The sequence below is a fragment of the Taurulus bubalis genome, assembly GCF_910589615.1.
Source record: "Taurulus bubalis genome assembly, chromosome: 15".
NCBI lineage: Eukaryota > Metazoa > Chordata > Actinopteri > Perciformes > Cottidae > Taurulus > Taurulus bubalis.
The window spans coordinates 7458260-7482134 of NC_136603.1; the positions used below are offsets into that span (position 1 = coordinate 7458260).

At 40.1% G+C, this 23875-nt stretch overlaps 1 protein-coding gene across 1 annotated transcript in view; it reads left to right on the forward strand.

Annotated features, from left to right (window-relative positions):
• The window catches only part of lrp1bb (low density lipoprotein receptor-related protein 1Bb), a gene marked incomplete at both ends in the record, with an annotated part of 233942 nt that overhangs the window by 110080 nt on the left and 99987 nt on the right, over positions 1 to 23875 (forward strand). The window contains 14 exons of the mRNA XM_079230683.1: positions 2250 to 2472; positions 4766 to 4958; positions 5129 to 5272; positions 6509 to 6745; positions 7054 to 7234; positions 11321 to 11540; positions 12252 to 12441; positions 13605 to 13727; positions 14057 to 14200; positions 15534 to 15659; positions 16527 to 16640; positions 20185 to 20265; positions 20352 to 20522; positions 22431 to 22613. Coding sequence (XP_079086809.1) covers positions 2250 to 2472; positions 4766 to 4958; positions 5129 to 5272; positions 6509 to 6745; positions 7054 to 7234; positions 11321 to 11540; positions 12252 to 12441; positions 13605 to 13727; positions 14057 to 14200; positions 15534 to 15659; positions 16527 to 16640; positions 20185 to 20265; positions 20352 to 20522; positions 22431 to 22613 — 2330 coding nt within the window. The remainder of the gene's footprint in view (positions 1 to 2249; positions 2473 to 4765; positions 4959 to 5128; positions 5273 to 6508; positions 6746 to 7053; positions 7235 to 11320; positions 11541 to 12251; positions 12442 to 13604; positions 13728 to 14056; positions 14201 to 15533; positions 15660 to 16526; positions 16641 to 20184; positions 20266 to 20351; positions 20523 to 22430; positions 22614 to 23875) is intronic.

Consider the following 23875-nt stretch of genomic DNA (forward strand, 5'->3'; position numbering starts at 1 on the left):
TCCTTGACTATATAATACATATTTTATTGTAAAGGTGCCTTGCAGACTGAAAACTGCAAATCTAAAGAAAGCAGCTGAAGGAAATAATGCAACTGTCACTGCGGTATGTAATGGACAGAAAAGTAAGAAATATCAACAATTTGAAGTTTCATTGTTTGTGTCTCTTCAGTTTTCTCTTTCACTGTAAGACACATACTTATTTTGACCAGTCCCATGCAGTTTATTTTATAATTTCCAGAAATCCAACTTGGATCTCGTTGTGGCTGCAGAATGCACAAATACAGTATCAGCACCATCGTAATCCCAGAAAGCTATCATTTGTATGCCACGTGGAGGTGCAGCTGTTTGGGGAGCTATAGGTTTCTTGCTGACGCCGACAGTTTTTCAGCGCAGCTTGGTCCGGAGTTCAGAGGGCAGCCCATCTCTTCCCTGATTTGACTTGTGCAGATTAACTCGGCTTCCCGAGGCTCTCCGGCTGTAGCTTGTTATCGCTGGAGGTTGTTGAAGCTCCGTCCTCTCGGAGCCAAAGCAAGACAGCACGGCACACCTTCCATGTTAATTATTGTACATGCAGAACTGAGCAGTTTTGAATACTTAGAGGCAGTGCATGAATTACAGGGCTACTCATCCACTGGCTCCCTGTGTCTTTAAGAATTGATTTTCAATCATTCCTCACAGTTTTTGCGCTACTAAATTGTTCGGCTCCTCTGTGCATCACACATTGTCTTTCATTTTATGTCTACTCACATACCCTGAGGTGCTCCGCGGCATGCCTTCTAAATGTCCCCAAAATACCACAAAGGAAATGGGAAATGCTGCTTTTATTACGTTTGCCTCCAGGTTATTGAGCTTCTATGTATCAGAGAGGCAGCCTCACTGGGTATTTTCAAAAAGGCATTTCAAAACATTCTGATGCAGTTTTCTTTTTATCTCACTTTAATCTGATTTTCATTCGAAACTCATTTTATGTCTTGTTTTAATCATTTTGTATTTATTGTTATCACTTTGCCTATTTTTTTGCTGCTATAAAGCTAAATGAATCAAATTATTATAACTATTGGGCAAAACAAGCTTCCCTAACAAACTTACTTCTTTGCTTCTGTAACAAACTTACAGAAACAAAGCCTTGATATTCTACCATATCATCATGTTGGTATGGCTAATCTGGTCACAGCTGTTGGAAATAAATAAACTCCACAACATCTAAGAGTGAAATATATGTTTTGGTTTCCTCCTACAGCAGTTCTTTCTTGTTACTGTATTTTTTAGATTCAATTTTAATCTTGTTTTCATGTTAAACAAATGTGATATAGCACCACCTGGAGCAGTAATAAGTATTTTAAATGCATAGCGTATGCTTCAGTTGAGCATACTTACGCCACCACTGCCTGTTTGAACTATAGGTTTTCCCCATCGAACAACAACAGAGCACACTCTATATGTAAGCTACATATTCACTTTAAACTCTGGATTGGATCACCACCCACCAATTTAATTTGTCATCTGCTCCTTTGGTTCTCATTTAATTGAATTCCCTATCGAGCTGAGCAGGTGGCATACACATGTATGCTGTATTGTTTATATTATTGGTCCTTACAATATTCTTTAGTTTAAACCATCCATTGGAAAAGGCTTTGCAGATGTGGACCACTAACCAATGTTTCTGGCAAACAAAACGCTCAGAAAAAAACACAGCAAAACCAAAATTGTCATGTAACATGATCGGTCTTGAGACACTCAAGACCGGCTCACACACATCGTTGCAGATGTGAAAGGGACCCTATTTTTACCATAACCTGTAAACCCATTACAAATGTACTTAGCTAATGCAAACTCTTGGTCTCAGAGGTAACACTAGATGACTAAGTGTGTTAGCCAGGTAAGCTTATTAGCTTGCATCGCATTGGTTTTTGAAATGTTAATAATATTCCTTACCCTCAAACTCATTACATGTTCTGTATCTTAGTACTCTACAGCCCCATGCACACTGCTTTAACATTTGGTCAAATTAATCAAATCAAATGCTGGACAATATACAGTATAAACAAGTGTCATTCTGTTTTATCACACTACACAAGCCAGAAAAATATGCAACTATTTACTGTAAGGAAAACAAATACTTGTTTATTGTATGTAGAAGAAATAGGTCTGAGAAGAATTGAAGCACAGAATAACACTCTGCTCTCCCGAAAAAAGTGGACAATTTCCTTTCCAGCATTTAATAATTTTAACGCTGCGACTCTCCGCAGAATGCTCTTCTTCACTGACTATGGGAACGTGGCCAAGGTGGAGCGCTGCAACATGGACGGCACCAACCGGACACGGCTGGTGGATTATAAGATTGAGCAGCCCACTGCAGTGGCATTGGACCTGGTCAAGAAGCTGGTGTACTGGGCAGACGCCTACCTGGATTACATCGATGTGGTGGATTACCACGGCAAGAACAGGCACACCATTATCCATGGGATCCAAGTGAGTGTCACATTTCACTGCGAGCGCTGCTTCTGTCTTTTGTGGGCTCCACATCATAAGGAGCCATTGTGGACAAACGTCAGTGGGATTCTGAATTGACAATTGGCTTCTCTTATCAGTACTGTCTTCTTCTTCATTTGAGATACTCCAAATTGGTTCATGAGACAGGCAGGTGGTAGATTCACTGCTTGTTGTTGAAATGCACTCTTTATTTTCATAGAAAAAGTCTTTTGAATGGTAATGGTTATAGAATTGAAAGCACATGTGGGGCTGTTTTCTAAATTAGCATATCAAGAGTCTCTTTCCTGTAGTACACTCGTGAAACCTTTCATCACAGATTATGACTATTCATTAAAAGGCCTTTTCAAGCAACTTGATAGTTCACCCTTCATGAGGAAGGAACATTTTACATTCAAACACCTTGTTTTGTATGCAGGTGTTCTTCACATAATACGGCCTCCTCCACTAGCCAGTGGCCTCATTAGACACATCTTGCATCTACAATGACAAATGGCTTTCAGCTCTTTTCTTCATCTTCTCCATGGACTGTATGTTTTTTTGTTTTGTTTTGTTTCTTTCATAGCCTATGGTATCCGTGGTCAGAAGTAACAAGTTTTCTCACAGTTTGACTCACTAGATTACTCAGCAATTTAATGTAATTTTCCAAATAAAGTGAATTTCAAGGTCATTCAAGTAAGAATTTGCAAAGACTGGATTGTGGCCGCTGATGGCATCATGCATTTTGCATTTTGCATCACTTGCAACTGTTATCTGCCCCATCTCAAGGTCTGATTCACAAAAGGTTTTGGGCTAATAATACAGTGTAAACACGCCCATAGAGTTTTGCAGCAGAGTGTAATTTGCCCTTTTCTTTGGCATCTCATTATTATCCATGTGTATCCAAGTATAAAAGTTAACTTTGCACCAACATAGTAAGCGGAACAATGTCGGAGAGAAAAAGCTAAACAAAATTAATTTGCAGACTGCAAGCTCTTGACTGACGAGACGCAGACACATTCCTCAATACTTCAGGCAAGGCATTTAAATGTGACAGATATAAATGGTATTTGGGATTTAGTATACCATGATACTGACACCAATTATGAATGCGGATCAGTTACCCACTGAAGATGCTTATAACTTTACTGCAACTGCATGTGTCACTTTTAGTGCTGATCTTTGGGAATTTGATTGTTTTTGCAATTGAGCTCATTTGTAAAGAATGGGGCCAATGTTGTGCCAAAATACCTCATTTGAATATGCCCAAAGTGCATAGGAACACGGTTTACTGGTGCTTTGAGATTGCACGTTTGCTTTTTCTTATTTGTGCAGGTCTAGCTGTGTGCAAAAGCCGCACAATCCTTTTATGAATTTGCCCCTGCTTTTCATTTTAACAAGATGTTTACTTGAGAATTGCAATCTGAATATTTTACTCGGTTCTTTCTCACATCCTTCTTAGTAAAAAAATAATATATATATATATATATATATACATATATATATATATATATATATATATATATATATATATATATATATATATATATATATATATGTATATATATATATATATATATATGCATATATATATATATATATATATATATATATATATATATATATATATATATATATATATACCTATAAACCTATAAATTACTTTTTTATGTCTACACACTGCTGTTAAACAGTGTTGTAGAGAAGTAATAATTCAATCATTTAATTTAACTTCTCATCTGTTAATTACCACAATCCTGCTTTTCTATTTCCCCTCCGCCCTCCCAAGCCTTTACTGTTGGCAAAGATGCAAGTACAGTGTATGCACACCCATTTAAATAGGGTGTCTGTGTGAAATTGCTTTGAAAGTAGAGTGCCAAGGCCAAATTACATCGAGAGAAACGGTTGAGTGGTTTGTTTATATATTTTTGTATTTATTCTGACGCATGTTTCTCATGTCCCTGAAGTAAAGGTGTGACCCAGTGAGCTTAGGTGTACTTCCTGTGAACACGGCTCATCCAGGCATGGCGCTTTGCGTGGGTGTCAGCCTCCTAAATGTAGCATAGAGGCTGAGGTGTCACGGCCAGTGTCCCCAGGGAGTCCAGCTTTTGATTCCGTGTGGGCTGCCAAATGTACAGACGGCCTTACCCCACCAACCTCCTGCTTGCTGCATTGTGAAATTAATAACAAAATATTGTTGTTGTTGTTGTTTTCTCTTGTGATTTTACTTATTTTTAGCTTCAGTCTTCATGATGTTCAAAAACACAAAACAAACACTGTGGATCTTGTTTTGCAGGTGTCATACATTTATGCATTAGCTGTGTTTGAGGACTACCTTTATGCTACCCAATCTGACCCCTCCAAAGGGAGTTACCCTGTGGAGCTGCTACGGATCCACAGGTTCAACATCACAGAGGATTGCAGGACACTGGCCAGCCTGGGGAATACTAGAGGACTCCGTGTTTACCACAAACTCACTCAGCCAAAAGGTAAAGGATTTTTTTTATTTGTATATATAGATAGGTTAACATGCACAAGTGTGTGTGTGTCAGAGTCTTCCCCATCTTGTGACTTAGAAGCTGGAGTCTGTGTAAGTACAGAAAGAGGATGCTTCATTGGCTTGTAATGATTTCTCTGTCCTTCATGATTATGTCCACAGTCAGGAGTCAAGCATGTGAAATAGCTTCATACGGAAAACCGGGTGGATGTTCCCATATCTGCCTTCTGAGTGGCAGCTACAAGTCCAGAACCTGCCGCTGTCGTACCGGCTACAGCCTAGGCTCTGATGGACAGTCCTGTAAAAGTCAGTATATATTTGGCCTTGGATTTAAATAAGTGCATTCTGTATTTTAGTACATATCTCTTAAAAATGTACATCCTTCATTGGCATTGCTCCCTGTTATTTCTGAACAAAAATATTGACTTATGCCTGAAAGAAAACGTTTCGCATCAGTGCTCTTTCTGATATTGACATGTGCCTGTAAAGGTCATGTGTCATATTAGAGCCGAGGGCGTCCCACACATGCCTCAGCCACAGACTGACAGTGATAAAGATCAGCGCTGGTGGACATAGACCCATTTGAAAGTGAAGTCCCGATATCGACCTGTCCCAAGCCTGATTGATTATTGCCATAATGAGGATTTAAGTTTTGCTGCATTTGTTGGCTGCTCTGATCAATTGCTGGACATTGTGAACTTGACAATAAAAGCAGAAGATCAAATTGATGACACAATCTGAAGGCCCACCACTGTTCGATCGGGGTAACGAAGCTTTGGGAGGCTTGCCTTGACACATTTGATTTATTCCCCCCTCATAGATGTTCTGATGACACCAGCTATCTTTCTCTTGCTTGCGCTTTCCGTCTCCCTAAGCATAATGAGATTCGGTGCTAAATGGTAGTGCTTCTTCATACAGCAGTCACCGTGGGGTTTGATATCTGGGTCTCTTGCAATGCTTAATTGTCTCCTGGGTAGTTGGTCTCTCGCTCACAAAATGATAAATTGAAGTGAGGCATGTGTGGTCCTCACCCCCAGCATCCCAGTCTCATGGGTAGGGGCTGAGAGCGAGGAGAGGTCTGCTTCTCTCACTGGAAGCCCTCCTTCATTTCTCCTCCTGCCTCTTCGGTGGATCCCAAAGGGTTCGAGAACATACAGCCCCCTGAGCGGCAGTCGGGCCACAGAGGAGCTGCCTCAGCTTTCTAGGCCTTTCTGTTTGCCTTTCTACACAGACACCATGTTATTTTAGATCAAAAGCTGTGTTCACAGCCAAGGTAAGTATTGCCATTGTCTGTGTGCTCAAGCATTTTCCCTGTCCTACTGTCATGGCAGCTTTGTAGCAGGAGCATGATTGAAGGGGCAGAGTAAAGTCATTGGCACTGATTACTGCCTCCATTAATGTGAATGGATGGCCCTGGCTCTGGCGGACATATAAGAACAATGTGGCCAGTAAGAGGGTTTAATGCTGGGATCAGCACTGATGAATTAGACCAATTAATTGACAATAACAGTAAAAATGGGTCCGCCCTTTTTTGCCTTGCAGAGCCCAAAAACGATCTCTTCCTGTTCTATGGTAAGGGACGTCCCGGGGTCATCCGAGGCCTGGATATGAATATCAAGTCCAGCGATGAGCACATTGTGCCAATCGAGGACCTGGTCAACCCTCGAGCAATCGACTACTACGCAGAAACAGGTCACATCTACTTTGCTGACACCACCAGTTTCCTCATTGGGAGACAAAAAATAGACGGAAACAGCAGAGAGACGATACTCAAAGATGGTGGGTCTAAATTGCTTTTTTATACTTACTGCAGCATTTTTTTTAGAATTAATTAAACTGACATTATGCACTGTTTTTATATTAGTAATTCTTTCCTGGCATTAATGTAAGGTTGGAGCTATTTCACATACTCCTAATCTACTCAAAACACAAGCCTACTCAAAGTGTATTACTCCTGTATTGTACCTCATCAAACAGTTTAAACATATTTTAGGTAATCCAATCAAAGTCACAGTACTGCATGAAGAGAACATGTTTGAAAACATATTTGGTGACTGTTTAATTCTTTGCTGCTGATTCTGTTGTAGAACTTGACAATGTTGAAGGAATCTCGGTGGACTGGATTGGGAATAACTTGTATTGGACCAACGATGGCTACAGGAAGACAATCAGTGTTGCCAGACTGGAGAGAGCCTCCCTGACCAGGAAGACTCTGTTGGAAGGGAATATGTCTCATCCCCGGGCCATCGTGGTCGACCCTCTGAATAGGTCAGGAAAAAAACTAAACACGCAGTGAATTGTGTTGTATAAAAGAGAAAACAATCCAATAGCCAGTAGTTAGTTAAAAAAGGTCAGTGGTGGCTGGGGAAAATTGGGGAAGACAGGAGGAAACTAACCCATGGCATACTGCTCTTTGTCACTAAATGGCTACTTATCTCTACGTCCTTGTGTTCAACAAAAAATTAAGGCAGTGAAAAAAATGTCTGACAATGTATTTTTTAAACAATCACTGCGGGCTCTGGAGGGAACCATGTGTGCCTAATGTGTCACTAGAAGCTTGTCAGAGCAACAAGGGGTGAGGGCTGATCCAGTCCCGAGTGAGCGGAGTGCAGCAGCACGTCCCGCCACGGGTCCGGCCCGGAGAGTCGGGGCAGCGAGGCCCGAGGGTGCAGCAGCAGTGCAGAGCTCTTCATCCGTTCCTCAGCACTGTCCTGCCACTGCAGCGCCCTTCAGTCCAAATATATTCCTCCCGTCAGCTTAACAGTGTGTCAGGGCTGCTCCAACAAGCTTACTCTTGCTACTGCTCGAGTTAAATAAAAAATAAATAAAAAAGGAAATTTGGACCAAAAAAATAAATAAAAAAGGCCTGAATAAAATGTACATTTTGTGTTTTTTAAGGGAGATGTACACACATCCAAGGTGCAGGTGAATTGGAAAGGAAAACTGACATAAAGCATCTTAGTTTGAAGCTTAGGAGCACTGACCAAGCTGCAGCATTTGATGCATTGGGGTGAGAATGTGTTGATACTGCTTATACCAGCAGCCAGTTTGAAGACTATGTTCAGGGTGTGTCAGGTGTAAAAGTGATTTAGCATTGATTCTGAATAATTTGTTGGTTCTGGTGTGGACAAGTTTGCAAAACTGGACCATGTATGTGTCGGTGTCTACGTGCTTTAAAACTAAAATGGTAATAATATGCTTGATTGAATTGGCAACTGAAAGTAAGAAAAACCCAAAATATGTGCAGTGGCAGTTCTCGTGTTTGTTTTTAAATCTTTTATTTTTTTTATCTCCTTAAGCTTTTTTACCTATCTATTGCAAGTTTTTTATTTTATTTTTTTTCACTGGATCGGAAGTGGCAAACAAAAATCAGCCTGTGCCTTTTGTAGATATAAATATCACTTTGCCTCAAATGTTAATCCTGGCAATCATCTGTTTTAGCAGACATCTGCTTGGACTGAGGATCACATCATGTGTCTTTTAAAAGACAACATGTAAATGTACACCAGCATATTAAACTGAGAGAACATCTGCTGTTCTAACGAGTATAGGGCTGTGTTCATTTTTTGGGTGAAAGAAACCGGTAGCTCATGTTGTTGCCTGAACATAAACCATAGCTGGCAGCTCGTTAACCAATTCACCATTTTCATAGCTGTTTCTCCTTAGTCTTCATAGATCTTTTGCATTCCTGTGCTAATATATATATATATATATATATATATATATATATATATATATATATATATATATATATATATATATATATATATATATATATATACATATATATATGGAGGACATCACCAGCAGAGATGGTATTTAACATATTGAGGAGATGCTGCAAAGCTCAAATTCATTGAGCGTCTTAAGGATCTTAAGGATTAACACTTTATGGCATAAATCGTATTAACACAAACCAAATCCATAGCAGTCAGAGATTAGTTTTCAAGCCTCGAGGGGGTTGTTCCAAACATTTCGCCATACACAGCCATTTCACTGCTGTACACCAAACCAAAACCCAAAACGTATTCATACTTGGTTTTGATTTTTGTGTCTCTTCCTCTTTTCTTTAACACTTGTCCCTACCTAACTGTGCAAGTCCACAATAACCATTAAGTTTACTATTTACCTTTACTTCTCGTAACATTGACACAGATTTAAACATCCAAATACATATCACATCTCACAGTGGTGCAGCTGGGAGGAAATAAAACACATTGATTTTAAAATTTAAAATCTATACCTTCATCTAGTGTAAAGGAGAAATCCAATACAAACAACTGTGGTGAGAACACAGCCATACACTAAGAAGACTAATGAGAAAATAGCATGCTGGTCTTGTGTCAGAATTTACGCTCTGACAGATATGGCGTAGCAGCAGTGTTCAAGGGTGGAGAATATTATGTCATTTTATTTTTGTACAAGGATTAATAACTTTTGCTCCGACCCTCCCGCTGACAGCACAAATGATTAGAAAAGCTAGTTTTGGGCCTCCGAGGGAGCATTCAGCCTAAACCGACAGTCCTTTGATCTCTATCTGCTCTGCTGAAAGAGTCTCTTCAGGTAAAATGGATGCACCTCTCCAACTGATTTCTCGACTGCATTCTCGCTCCCTTATTTTCTGCTCTGTTTGCCGCCTCCAGTCTGTGTTGACAAGATAAGGACTCCTAGTGTCACCTTAACAGTGTCATACCTCTCTATCCTTGTGACATTAGGAATCTCATACATGTATTCCCGTAACATGTACAGGACATGTACGCACGCTGTAACATAGAATAGAAGATTGCATTTGATGAAAATAGGGCTGCAACTAAGGATTATCTTTATTAACGTTTAATCTACATATCATTTGTTATTGATCAATTGAATATGGTTTGGTAAATATGGCAAATTCTGAAAAATTGCCATCAAGGTCAAAGTCTTTAAACTTTAATCTTGTGTCTTCCAATTAACACTCCAAACCCCAAAGGTATTTGGATTACTGTCACAGGGGAGTAAGAAAACCAGAAAAATATTTCCATTTGAGAAGCTACATTTATTCTTGAAAATAACTTTTGATCGATAAATTGATTACTTGACTAATAATTGCTGTCCAACACACAGGACAAAACATGGAATATAAATAGTATTCAGTTGACACATTTATTATATTGAAAATAATGGAAAATGTATTTTCATGACAATACAAGTGCATGGTGTGTCCATCAGTCCATTTGACATTGTGCCCATATATGTCTCTGTGCACATAGACATGTGTGAGTGAGTGAGTGAGTGTGTGTGTGTGTGTGTGTGTGTGTGTGTGTGTGTGTGTGTGTGTGTGTGTGTGTGTGTGTGTGTGTGTGTGTGTGTGTGTGTGTGTGTGTCTGCTTGCAAGTGTAGAGCATTGCTGAATAATTCAGGAGATCGTAAAGATGACTTCAAGACAGAGAGTCTTCATTTACCTCCATATTCCATTCTGTGTCATCTGCCCTTAGCCAGCCCTCTATCATTGATGAGAAACAGGGGGCCACATGGCTCAGCAACACTCAAACAGAGCAAATCCCCTGGGCATGGTTACTAGAGAACAGATCATGTCAAATCGTTGACCCAATCCCGTTTCAAATACCACAGGCCCACTGAGAGTTGCAGTCTCTGCATACACAGGATACATTGCACAAACTTTATTTCTTTGTGTGTGTGGGGGGGCTATGAGGCTTCTAACTTTGCTTTGATGTGCAGTCAAGCAGCACTTTAACTTGATAAGTCTGAATAATTTCTTAAGCTACGATGCACTCTCTTTTGACTGCCAGGGATGTTTGATTACTTGGTTTTACATATGGGAAATCTGGATTCCAGTTTATTTCCATTTCAGTGGGAACTCTCTTGTCATGAAATTGGTTTTCTGAACAAATGGTTATTAAGTTGTATTTGGCAGTACCGGTTGTGTTCTCTGTAGTGTTCCCTGCATGAATCAAAGCAGCATGTGTCAGACTCACCAGGGAGCACAGTCATGCCTTCCCATGGGTGTACAGAACAGAACCCACAAGGCACATTTCATTGTGATATCACATACATCATTCTGAGAGAAGCCTACAGAAACATGCTGTCATGTGTATGTTGATTGATAAGGAATCAAAGCAGGAGCAAGCTGATGAAGGGAGCAACAGGCACAACCATCCAACATCAGCGTGACAAGGAGTGAGGGCAGGGATGAATGAGGAGACAGCTGAAATGAACTGCCTGAGACTGAATGGGGAATGTGATCAGTGTGAGGCTGGATCTGGGGATGACTTATAGATCTTGCCTGAACTAAAGTGCTGCGTTATTATATCGGTTTATCGGTACAATAATTGTGTGTATCCGTTTGTATGATAGCTGGATGTACTGGACGGACTGGGAAGAGGATGAGGTCAATGACAGCATAGGGAGGATAGAGAAAGCCTGGATGGACGGATCCAACCGCCGCATTTTCGTCACCTCCAACATGCTGTGGCCCAATGGTCTGACTCTGGACCACAGCACCGGTACCATGTACTGGTGTGACGCCTACTACGATCACATCGAGAAGATTCATCTCAATGGGACTGGGCGAATGGTGAGTGTCAATATGTAATGATCACACAGAGTAGTTTAATGATTCGGAAACTCATTTGCAGTAATCATGTGAGCTGTGATTCTGGTAGACTTCAAGGTTAGGCTGCTTGTGAGATTTGAATACAAGGCCAGAGGGTTGAATTCTAGATACCGACGGAATCAACAACACCAAATAAACATGCAAATTGGAAATTAAAAAATGATATATATATATATATATATATATATATATATATATATATATATATATATATATATATATATATATATATATATAAAATGTACAATTCCAATGTTGTATTTCTTTTTTATAATAAATATAGATATATATATATTTTTTTTTATAATTGAAAAAATAGATATATGTAGTGGCAGGGTCCAAAATAACTGCCAAAATGACAGCCCTGCATTGCTTACTCCTCCATTCGACTGTAGGAGGAATGATATATTAAGCTAATTAATTATGTACAAATGCTATTTAATCAATGCCAATATTCTAGCAAACATTATTATATGCAGCCAGCAATGTGTGAATACATTTGTGCAAATACATTGAATCGCATTCATCGCATACTGTGATCAAATAATTTCTCAGCCCATATTCAAACAGCTCGAACCTTGTTTGCGATGATGGATTCTTTTGTTGCTGATGGCATTTTTCCTTCGCCCTCCTAATCTCTTGATTACAATGCATGTTCGCTTCATATTCCAGGTGGTGTACAATGGAAAAGAGCTGAACCATCCGTTCGGAATCTCTCATTATCGTAATTTCATCTTTTGGACGGAGTACATGAATGCCTCGGTGTTCCAGCTGGACTTGACCACGGGCGATGTCACTCTGCTGCGGAGCGAGAGACCCCCGCTATTTGGCTTACGTGTCTATGATGCACCGAGTCAGCAAGGTTGGCTGTTTTTCTCTTCATTTACTCCTCCTCCAGTGCCGCTGAACCACAGCTTCCCTTACAGAGAAAGTTCAGCACTTAAAATAGAACCACTTTGTGCTGTGTGTCCAAGCAACCCTATACACACTCCATTAATGGAGCGCACTTAAAGTGAAATACACACTTGAGATTTCACAAGTATGTCTATTCTTGTCAAACAATAGACATATTGTTTCATGGTGTAAACGTGTGCTTTGATCAACAGTGACAGTGACTTTAACATCCATCTTCTATATGACCAATGCTTGAAGGAATCTGCTCAATGATGTAACACATGATGACAGATTCATGCTGTTAAAAGATAGACGCGTAGTTGGATAAGGGCACGGAAGGCATGTCTTCTGCCTTCTTGTCTTCTTATAATAGGCATGCAAAAACAGTTAGAAACCCACTCCACAATCAGGAGAGGTTGATGGTATTGCTCTAAATGTAGATATATATACATTTGTACAGTCCAGTGAAGTGGTTTTAGACTCATGAGTTTCAGTCAAGAACTTAAAAGCCATGGATTGAAAGTAGGAAAGTGCAATATCAAGGATATAATACAGATGAATGGTTGGCTTCTGCATGCACAGCCTACTTCACTTCATACAGAGAATTTCCGCTGGACATTTCTCCATTGTTCATGTGACTGAATAGATTAATTGGCTGCCCAGTCTTCTGAGTATTAGTGATTGGCTCTTACAAAACCAAAAGCTTTATCTCATTGGCTCAGGCACTGCCTTTGGCTGCGTGTTAAATGAAAGTGACAAAGGTGTCTTATGACTTAACTTTATATGTGACAGTATTTTTTTCCCTCTTTGTCCAGAAAGACAAATTATTCCTCTGAGAAAGATAAAAATGTCAAATGTCCCTCACCTACAGCGTTCCCAATATTTTACTTGGCATGTGGTTATAGATCACGTGGCATACGCCTCACATGTCTCTCAAAGACAGGACATGAGTTTTGTATCAATGAGATGATTCATTTCTGCAAGGTTTAAAGTAACAACTGAGCCTCTGCTGTTCACTGTACAAAGGGAAAGTAGACAAAACAACAACAGAAATCTGTGGCACTTTAGGCAGGCTTTAGAAAATGGAGCTTTAAATGAGAAAGACACCTTATTTGGGATCTATTTCTCCAGGTGACAACGCATGCAGTGTGAATTATGGGGGCTGCGGTACCCTCTGCCTTGCCATCCCAGGAGGCAGAGTATGTGCCTGCGCTGACAACCAGCTTCTGGAGAAGAACAATGTCACCTGTGCAGGTAGGAGGACATAATGAATCAGACAGAGCGAGAGGCCTAAGATCATCCTGTATCACTATACTGTAATCCTGGCGTCATCCTATGGGACAAAGATCAAATACTAACCTTATCTTTTCACATGCAAATCAGCTAATAAAATAATAAATACGGATGGGAAATGATCCCAGTGGGATTCCATAAATGTAAGCCCTCCCAGTTGTTACGCATGGGGTTATGAGACATTATTAACATGTTTTATGTGCTATTATAGCGACGCCTGTAATTACCCCTAAACACACACTTCATAGGAAGTCTCTTGTTGATTTTTGACTCACCACTATTTCTCCCAGAAGCTTCCGGCGGTGGTTCGGAGCTGCAGAGATGTAAAAACGATGAGTTCCAGTGCCACAATCAACGCTGCATACGGGCCCTGTGGAAGTGTGATGGAGATGATGACTGTCTGGATGGAAGCGATGAGGAGAGCCACAGCTGCTGTGAGGATGTTACAATCTGTCTGCGCTGCAGGCACTACATGCAAACACACAATCGCATTGCATGTACAGATACTGCTGAAACATGTTGCTTCACTTACATGCACAACCATGCAACAAGCAAGAAAAGCGCAAGCTTTTTTTTAAGGCTGATTCTCTCCCGCTGTCAACTTCTATGTTCTTAAATGTCACGGAAGTAAGGGTGAATAGTGTTCCTCCTCCACACTGCTGTCTCCCCTTTCGCTCTTGCTGAAGCGATTTTGCTCTTTAACAAATCAGCCGGATAAACACCATGTTAGACGCTTGGATAAAGGCTCTTCTTATTTTTATGGATGCAAAACACATTATCCAAACCTCTGCCAGAATTATTAAAATTGAAAAATCAATTATCTTGTCTCCTGGGATATGATGTACTTTTACAATCAACTAACTTGGTTGGTTTTAGTATGGACTCTTCCAGAGAATTCATCAGGCCAAACTTGTTCTTGAAGATTGATGAATGTTGTGTTTTGAATGAGTAATTGAAAATGCTCCGTTGCATTTTGATCAGTCTCTCACTGTTATAAGGCAGCCTCACTCAACCTCCTATTTAATGCTGGGACACAATCAAAATGTAGTTCATGTTGCCTGTAACCAAACACAAAACGGTAACTAAGGTCGGTTGACCGAAACACTGGTCCCAGGGTAGCACACTCTTGCTGCATTTGGCATTTCCAAAAACCAGGTATTCTCAAAATGGAAGGTAATTTATTATGCTGCAATATCTACACATACATTTGCTCACATTGAATTTGATTTATGGGTGGTGAGGCTTAATTCACTTGGATGCTGGAATGTGTAATTAAAGTTAAATGACATGATTGGCTTTAAATAAAACACAAATCAAGGCAATAAAGCAACATAACAAATATACTTAAGACCACTGTAAAAATGTTATGGAGACGCCATTACTCCCAATTAAAGGACAAACCACTAAGGAGAAACATGAGTGAGATTCTCCTCTCAAACACCCTTCCCTTTTATTGGTTCCTTACATGGCTTGTTGGTCTATCAGTGCAAGATTAGCTGTATTCACAGCTTCTTAATGGGATTTCATTATGTGGACATGGAAGTGTTTCCTCCAGTAGGACTAAGAGAGATCAGGGCTGGAGAATGGACAAAGCTGAATATGAAGAGAAACACAACTGTTCTGCTACCTTGGCTGTGGCTATGACAAATGGAGAATGTCACATTTTCCTAAGTTAAAGCTCTTTTTTGTCTTTTTGATTAAATTAAATTGAATGTGCGAGTTGCAAAGTCACTGACTGACTTATTTTGCTGTTTGAACTCTTTGCAGATAATCACACCTGTCCTATTGATCAGTTCAAATGCAGCAACAATCGCTGCATTCCCAAACGATGGCTGTGCGATGGAACGAATGACTGTGGCAACAGCGAGGATGAGGCAAACACCACATGCTCAGGTGTGTACTGTACCACTTGTATGTGAAAATATTTTTTTATTTCAGCATTTCGGCAAGATCTGTCATCATTGCCAAACTGTTTGCCCTCTTCATCACTTATTCTATGAATGAACGCTGAAGTGTAATTTTCTGAAATGGTGATATCAGAACAACATATTGTGGTTCCAAGATCATCTGTTGAACTTTTTCAACTAATTTCTATAAAGCGTATGATATTCAAAGCACACACAGCTCTTTCATCTATACAGTAAGAAAGAAAACATTTTTCTTCAGCATCTTTTGATAAAATTGTGCCTCATTCAATACATTCCTGACCATAGGGGGTCCGATGTTGTCAAGGCCGTTATCATCACAATGCCTCGCGGCTCTCCAGTGGCTTCACTACAAAGCAATCAATCTTGATGTGTGAGAGCACTCTCCAGTATCAAAGAGTTGTAGCACCTACGAGAGGCGACTGTATGTCAGGAACACTTGCAGTATATCACATCCCACCCATGTCCTCAATGGTCCTTCTCCACGCTTTTTATCCTTAGAGGATCAATCTACGACCATTAGGCAGGAGTTGATGAATGTTCCCTAATCGTCAGATTGACATGCATACCCCACATCAGTAAGACATCCCTTGTCTGCTGGCCATGCATGCTCTCCATGGCCGTGCAGCGGGTATCTGACAGCCCGTCAAGCAACAGCACATTTCCCATGGCTTTCAGACCTTCCCTGCTCTACTGTGTGATTGAGTGTTAAAAAGTTTGCACTGGGCGGACATTGACATCCTGGTGATGTAGTGATCATTAGGGTTGTTGTGCACATCCTGCATTGACTTATGCACTTGTGATTGAATTATGTGGCTTCTTTCTTCTCTCTCAGCCCAGCCCTGTCAGGCCGACCAGTTCTCCTGCCAGAACGGACGATGTATATCTCGAGCCTGGAGCTGCGACCGGGAGGACGACTGTGGGGATATGTCTGATGAAATATCATGCAGTGAGTCACACAAGGCTATTTACCACATGCCATTCAAATTTCACTCCGCATGGATTTGAACGCTACTGCTATTTGTGTTGCTCTGTTTGGTCAAGATGTAAAACAGGCCAGCTGTGTGAATGAATCGCATACCAATCCGGCCATTTAGGGCATTCACTAGTTATTGAAGTTGTTATGCCAACCAGGGTATATTTAAAGCTACAATGAGTATGATGTTTTTCTCCTGTCTTATAAGATATTTCTGAGGGGGGATAGGGTCGTCAATGTACATCGGTGACTCAATGATTACATCACCAGGCAGTGAAATTTCAAAACTCACTTTTCATTCTGCACTAGGAACTCTTGAAAATGTGACTCTATGATTTATGTAGTTGACACTGCCAGAAACTCTCTAACAGATAGACAGAACATTTTTGCTGAGCAGCAGTCACACTGGATAATTTGATGTAATGTGTGCATTATAATAAAATCATTTATTTGTTGTCCTTAAAAGCACATCGCCAAACAAAACCATTTGCAGTGTAAACTGATGGGATTAATTGGACCACATGTTATTTACATATATTTTGCAGTTGTACACATATAGTGGGATGTGCATGACACACAAATACATGTCCTGATATATGAAGTGGAGGCAAAGGATTTGGGTTTTAACGAGCGGCATGGCTGTAGTGTCTGTTGGTCGCTCTTTTCAGTCGGTCCACCGCTTTAGTCCAGACCAAATATCTCTCAAACGCTTAGATGGGATGTCCATTGAATTGGTGCAGATGTTGATACCGCCAACTTGTCAAACATTGAATGCTACTCTCAGCTGCTTGTACAATTTTTTTTATCCTTGAATATTTTCTAGTCTCTTTCGCATGCATTACTTCATTAAGTTGAGTGCGTTTTAGAATTTGAATTATTGATGCTGTGTTCTCTGGACCAAGAACTCGACAAGCCCTCACTGATGGCATCGGCTTAGAGGGGTGGTGCTGAGCAAACTGCATACTTTTGTGCAGTAGTTCTTTTCTTAAGTTGTGCCTCAGTGGTATCACACAAACTGTCAGCTTCAGTTAGTAAAAGTGCTAGTCTGTTCTGAAATAATCTTTGAAAACATAAATGAGAAAAATACATGGCACGCCATGATTGTCTGAGTTTTTCGGAGTTCTTTGACGATATATTTAACCTTTTTCTGTATAACAGAAAAGAGCATTTAGACTGTAAAGTATGTTTTCAGCTGTGAGGCTGAACTGGATGAATTAACAGCACACATTAAAAGGATCGGGCGGGGGGGGCAAAGGTTTTAAGATCCCCCCTCTAATCACTGTTTGTATTAAAACAGCCTTTTCTAGTGATAGATGTTTGCCACTATGATGTATCGCCTCAGCCTCCCTTTGTGTGTCTTAAACTGATTCAATACACAGTCACAAACAGCCAGGGTGTAAGCAGTAATTAAAGTTCATGCTTGGCTTCATTCAATCATAATCAAGCTGTGCAGAAAAAAAACATATTCTCTTCCTTACTGTTGTCTGAGCTTCCTCAGGCATCACATCTCCATAGGCACTCTCCTGTGCAGCTCTGGCAGCTCACTTAGCTCCAGTGGAACTACTGTGGGTTTTGGAACACCTGAAGCTCAGTGGTGGCCGCTTTAGAGATTGATGCTAATTTGGATTTTGTTTGTCAGTAGTTTAGTAGTTGTCACACAGTGTCTCATATTGGGCTCTCTGTTCACTTGAAGCCGTCATTATTTATGGATGCCGGTGTTCCATTTTTTTTGCCAGGCACAGTGTTTACTTGAAACCTTCATTATTTATGGATGTTCATGCTTCATTTTTAATGAATGTTAAATTCCAACCAGTCATGCGCTGTCAGTGAGACCTAACACATTTGTGGGAAATATAGAAGACACTTGTCTGATAAAGATACAGAGTGTCTTCTCGACAGTGCCTTTAGGTATTCCAGGCAGCAGAAGCAGATGCCAACAAATCAATTCAAATGTAGACTTGCATTTCATATTGAAGTCAATATAGTTTTCAGACATCCTGTAAGAATATTTGAAAAGTACTGTATATACAGTATCTCAAAATTGGTTACAAGAGAAGGGTATCTGGAATAAGGATGTCAGTCCTGACAATGTCGCCAGTCCACAAAATATAAGCTATGACATAAAACACTATACATGCAGCAGCACTGGCAGAGGATATTGATGCCATAACATAGAGCAATTTAGTTCAATAAATCTCCTTGACTGCAGTGAAGGATGTTGGATCAGCTACTGCATTGGATTTGCTTTCACTAACTTTTATTTTCAAGAGAAGTTTTTATATATAGGGAGTAGAATTGTAGGTGGACATAAACGATTACTGAAGTTTAAAAAAGTGTCTGTCACTGCACGGTGATTATAATGTCAACAAGGTTTATTAATAATATTCACATCCTCCAGACGAGCATTTTCAGATGCATTGTTTCTCTTTCCCTCTCTGCCTTGAACTCCCAATATGCACTCAGTTCATAGTTTGAGAGTCTATATCCTCTACTTATACACAATGTTGACGCAACCATCATGATGGGACTATTGCAGCTCTTTGTTCAACCCAACATAGTGAGATGATTTTTTTCTTCTTCTTTTCTTCATTTTTTGCAGGGCCAAGCATGTTTTACATAGCTTTGGTGATTGATCAAGAGAGCAGAAACAAACTTGTTGTAAATAAAACATGGCTGTGCAAGGCTCCCTTTAGTACAAAGCATTAATCAAAAGAGGAATTTCAGATTATTCTCAACTGCTATTTTCCTCTTCCATCCAGGGCCACATATAACATCTACTCTGAAAAGATTTAGCACAAGCAGGTCACAAGCAGGTCACAGTCTTGTTCTGTGAAATAGCTCCACAGCTACTTGGCACAAAGTGTGCTACAGACATTCATGGTTCCCTGGTGATGAACTCCAATGACTGCTGATTCTCAGATTTTTCCCGTGGCAGAAAGTATTTTTTAGTCTTTACGTGAAATGTCTCAACAACTATTGCGTGGATTGCCATGAAATTTAGTACAGACATTAAGCACTGCTGTGCCGACAGAAAACACAGCCTCGCAGAGTCACAAGCACGGCTGTAGACCCTAAATCTTGTTATTTTTTATTTCTCCATGCTGGTTTAGAAATCGTATTCATCCGCCGTAATCTAAGGTTTGTGGTGAGAGAACTATCTGCATTTCTCAGCTGTTTTCAATAAGGGTGACCGTTACCTGAAAGGATCACATTGTCTTGCTAAAAGAGCATTTGCATCTCTTCTCATCCCTGCTTAAAATGCTTACAGATTACTCTCAACAATCTCCCCCACATAATGAATCTTCTACCTTTTTGTAACAGTGTTAGGGATACTTCATTTAATAATCAAAATTAAATAATCTGGAGACTTTTCTCAATACAATATAACTATTACTCACATGGGCATAGTGTGTGTTTTAGGACAAAGATTCAGGACAAACATTGACTGGTTGCAGATGTGCTGGTTTACCTTGGTTGGCATTGTACTTAATGTGTACCTTCACTCAAATCTTCTCAGCCTTCCCCACCTGCGAGCCCCTCACCCAGTTCAGCTGTTCCAACGGCCGATGCATCAGTGTGACGTGGCACTGTGATTCAGGTGAGGAGAAGAAGCTTTTGAAGATGCTCACCATAGAATGCAAAGCTTGTTCGTGAAATAACTTGTCTGTTTGTGCATGTGCTTAGAGGACGACTGCGGAGACGGCAGCGATGAAGCGGGCTGCATCCACTCCTGCGCCAACACCCAGTTCCAGTGCACCAGTGGGCGCTGTATCCCCGACCACTGGGCCTGTGATGGCGACAATGACTGTGGAGACTTCAGTGATGAGAACACGACCTGCAGAGGTGGATCAGCCCGTAAGAATGCCTGCATTTCCTTTCTAAATGCTTAGAAGTGTCAGGTCGGATGGAAAGCAGGTAGACTAACTCATCCTAACATAACACAAGATGACCATTGTTATTATTCAAGTATGAAGACAATGTTTTATTATAAATTCATTATAGATTGAGCCATCGCGGGGATTTGCATTTTTTTTACTTCTTGAAAGATCTTGCCTCGCAGCAAAATTGTCTGGGAGCCACTTTTTGAGTGGAGCTGTTTTTATATCTGTTTTGGTCAGCTAATTATTGAATTTACAATTCAAATCATGTTTTAATTTAGGTGTTGTAATTACAAGTTTAGCAGTTAATCAGCTTGAGTCCAATAACTTTGTTTTCACACTCACATGTGACTAATCTTATCTAGTCTCTGTTCTGGGGAATTTTACCATCAGGAGTTGAATCATTTAATCTAATTACCTCAGAAAGCTCATGCAAGCTCCTAGAAACTCACAGCTCACTTGCTTGTCACTAGAATGTGTAGACTATTCATCAAACTGTTTCCTGATGAGAACTGCAGGCTTCTCCACTCCCCCGTGTCTGCTTCTGCTTTTACCCCGGGGGATTGAATCCGTCTTAGCTTTGCCTCAGCTGTTGAGGAACTGTTTTTTTGGGGTTTGACTTTTAAGTATCAACCAAATCATCTATACTGAATGCACAATGAATGCATATTGCTGTTAATTATGATCAGCTGAAAATGTCAGAATGTATCACGTGTATTAGATTGTACTGTAGTTCTCTTGGTGTTATTCGGTTTAGAACGTCTTTATACGATTACAATATACAATATTAATCCATTATTAAAACATGTTATGTATACACTGCCATTTAGTTTGAGAATGAACTCTCATCAGATGATATGTCGAGTAACTCCAATACCTACAATATATATGACATAATGGTGGAGCGCTATCGCTTCCTTTTTTGTAATAAACCCAAGGTGGTGAACGAAATAGTGACCAGTCATTAAACAAGACAGACACATCTTACAGGCATACATTTTAAAGTTACAATCTAAAATAACTCTATTTTGTTCTCTAAACATGCCTGTAATTACTATGTATCACTTATGGTGATAAATGGTAGTTACATGCATGTTTTTAGATCTCACTTCCCATAGAGCGCCCTTGTGATTTTACCTGGGAATGTCACTATAGACACTGACGTAAGACTTTAATACTTCATATGCAAAGGGGATCATCAGTGAACCATAGACTCAATCCCCATTGTGTTATATCAGTCGCCCTCAGATGGACGTTTATTTAAATGAAAATCTTGAAAAGTATTATTTATCTTTTTTTAAACTTTAGTTCTATTGGTTTTTATTTAGTAACGACATAACAAACATGAACACTGGCAGCATTATACAACACAAGATGTCCCTGACTCTATTCATTGGCCCGAGTGGTAAGTCTGTAAAGGGTCTTATCAGAGCTCTTACATGATTGAATTCTCAGTACATGTGAGTCTTCCCATTTCTCATATCTCCTTTGCAGTGTCCAGACAGTATCTAAAAGTATGAGGATCCTCTTTGCACCATTCCCTGGTGATTGCCTTTTTGGAAGCCATGCAGGATTTCAAACAGATATTGGTCTTCACATTGAACAGTTGCCTAGACATTACACCATAAATTACTTTGGTAATATATAATCCAAAACATCTTCAGCTTCTCCCAATCGATATTAATATTTCAAATGCTGGAAGTGAAATAACTTCCCTTTTAGAAACTTACTGACCTGCCATTGCTGCCAAGTGCTCTGCTTGCAAAGATAAATATTTTTAAACAGTAGAAGATGTCTTGTGAAATACTAGTTCAATGTGGTGCCTTTTGCTTGTAACAATGTGCTGTAGAGCTGTGAAACAGTAATTGAATTACTTTTGTTTCAGTGCTTCCATCTGTGATCGAGTGCAGTGGAGAGGAATTTCACTGTGTCACAGATGGAACCTGCATCCCAGAACGCTGGAGGTGTGATGGAGACAAGGACTGTGAGGATGGGACCGACGAGAAAGACTGCGAGGGCACCAAAAGGATGTGCGACCCCAAGGCCAAGTTTACCTGCAAAGATACAGGTAGTGAATACAGTGCACTGCCAAACAGCACACCGAGGTCAGAAGTGAAAGATGTATAACAGCAGCTATTTGTATCTGAATAGATGATGACAGTGGTGCTTGTTTCTGTGACTTGTCACCGTATTTTAGTCAAGAAATAGTGCATGGCTTTTAAATGAAGTCTGACACATGCAAACTCTGCTGTAGTGTTAATTTTTTACATTTAATTAGTCATTTGACAATGTTGGTTGATGTGTGGTATAAAAGAGATCCCGAGGCATGGAAACTAAATTCAGTTTGCATTTGAGTTCAGTGAGTAAATCTTGCATCATTCGTCTGGGACAGATGTTATGGTTTTAGCAGCGCATGGCATCCTGGCTGAACTAATCTGAGCATGAAGGAAAGTAACACACAGCAACAGAGAGAAGGCCAAATCATCTGATTTAGCTGTGGACTATAGAGAGTTGTGGTATAGAACATACGTGAAGACACATGGATTATATGGACAGTTCTTTTGTGTGTGAGTTGCATCATAAAAAAATCATCAAGTTTCACTTCTAAATGACGCATGACGTTCTGGAGTTTGAACACAGCCGAAAGACTTTACTAAGCTTTATTGAACAATATCTCCTCAACATTTTCACGCCAGTCTTTTGGTCGACTCTTAAAAGCGAAGGAAAATATCTCAGTCGTTTCATGATTTTTTTCTTGTTTCTATCAGTTATGAATTAAGCTGCCAAATGACTCTCTTCCTTTTCATAAAGGCTTCACTCTCTGACAGGCTCAAGAGGCTTAACCATTCTTCCCCTTTGGAGCAGTGAAGTGAAGTTTACATGTACTTGTTCAACCAATTAGGACACACCATTTAAAAGGCCTGTATAAACTCCCCATGTACCCAAACCCAGCATCCACTTTCTTTTCCACAGCTGAAAAGAGAAGGTCAGAGAGAGATTCAGTTGCTCTCTGTCTTTAGCTCCGCAGCTTTCAGCTCATCCCTTGACAGTATTATCAAGAATGGAGGCAATGCTGCGTGGTGAAAGGTTGGTTAGACCACACAATTATTATTCACTGTAATTCTGCAGTGTCACACCCCTGTGCACTGGTGCAGTTCATCCTGTCCTCCTCTGAAGAACAGAGTGCCCTCTCCAGTATTATGCAAAAGGCTTTCTGAAAGGGGCCAACAGTTCTGATGGATTAAAGAAAGGACAAGCTGTATTTCTTTCTTTCTTTCTTAACTTCTCAGATAAAACCAAGATGTGAGAGACTCATTTAAGACCTATGGC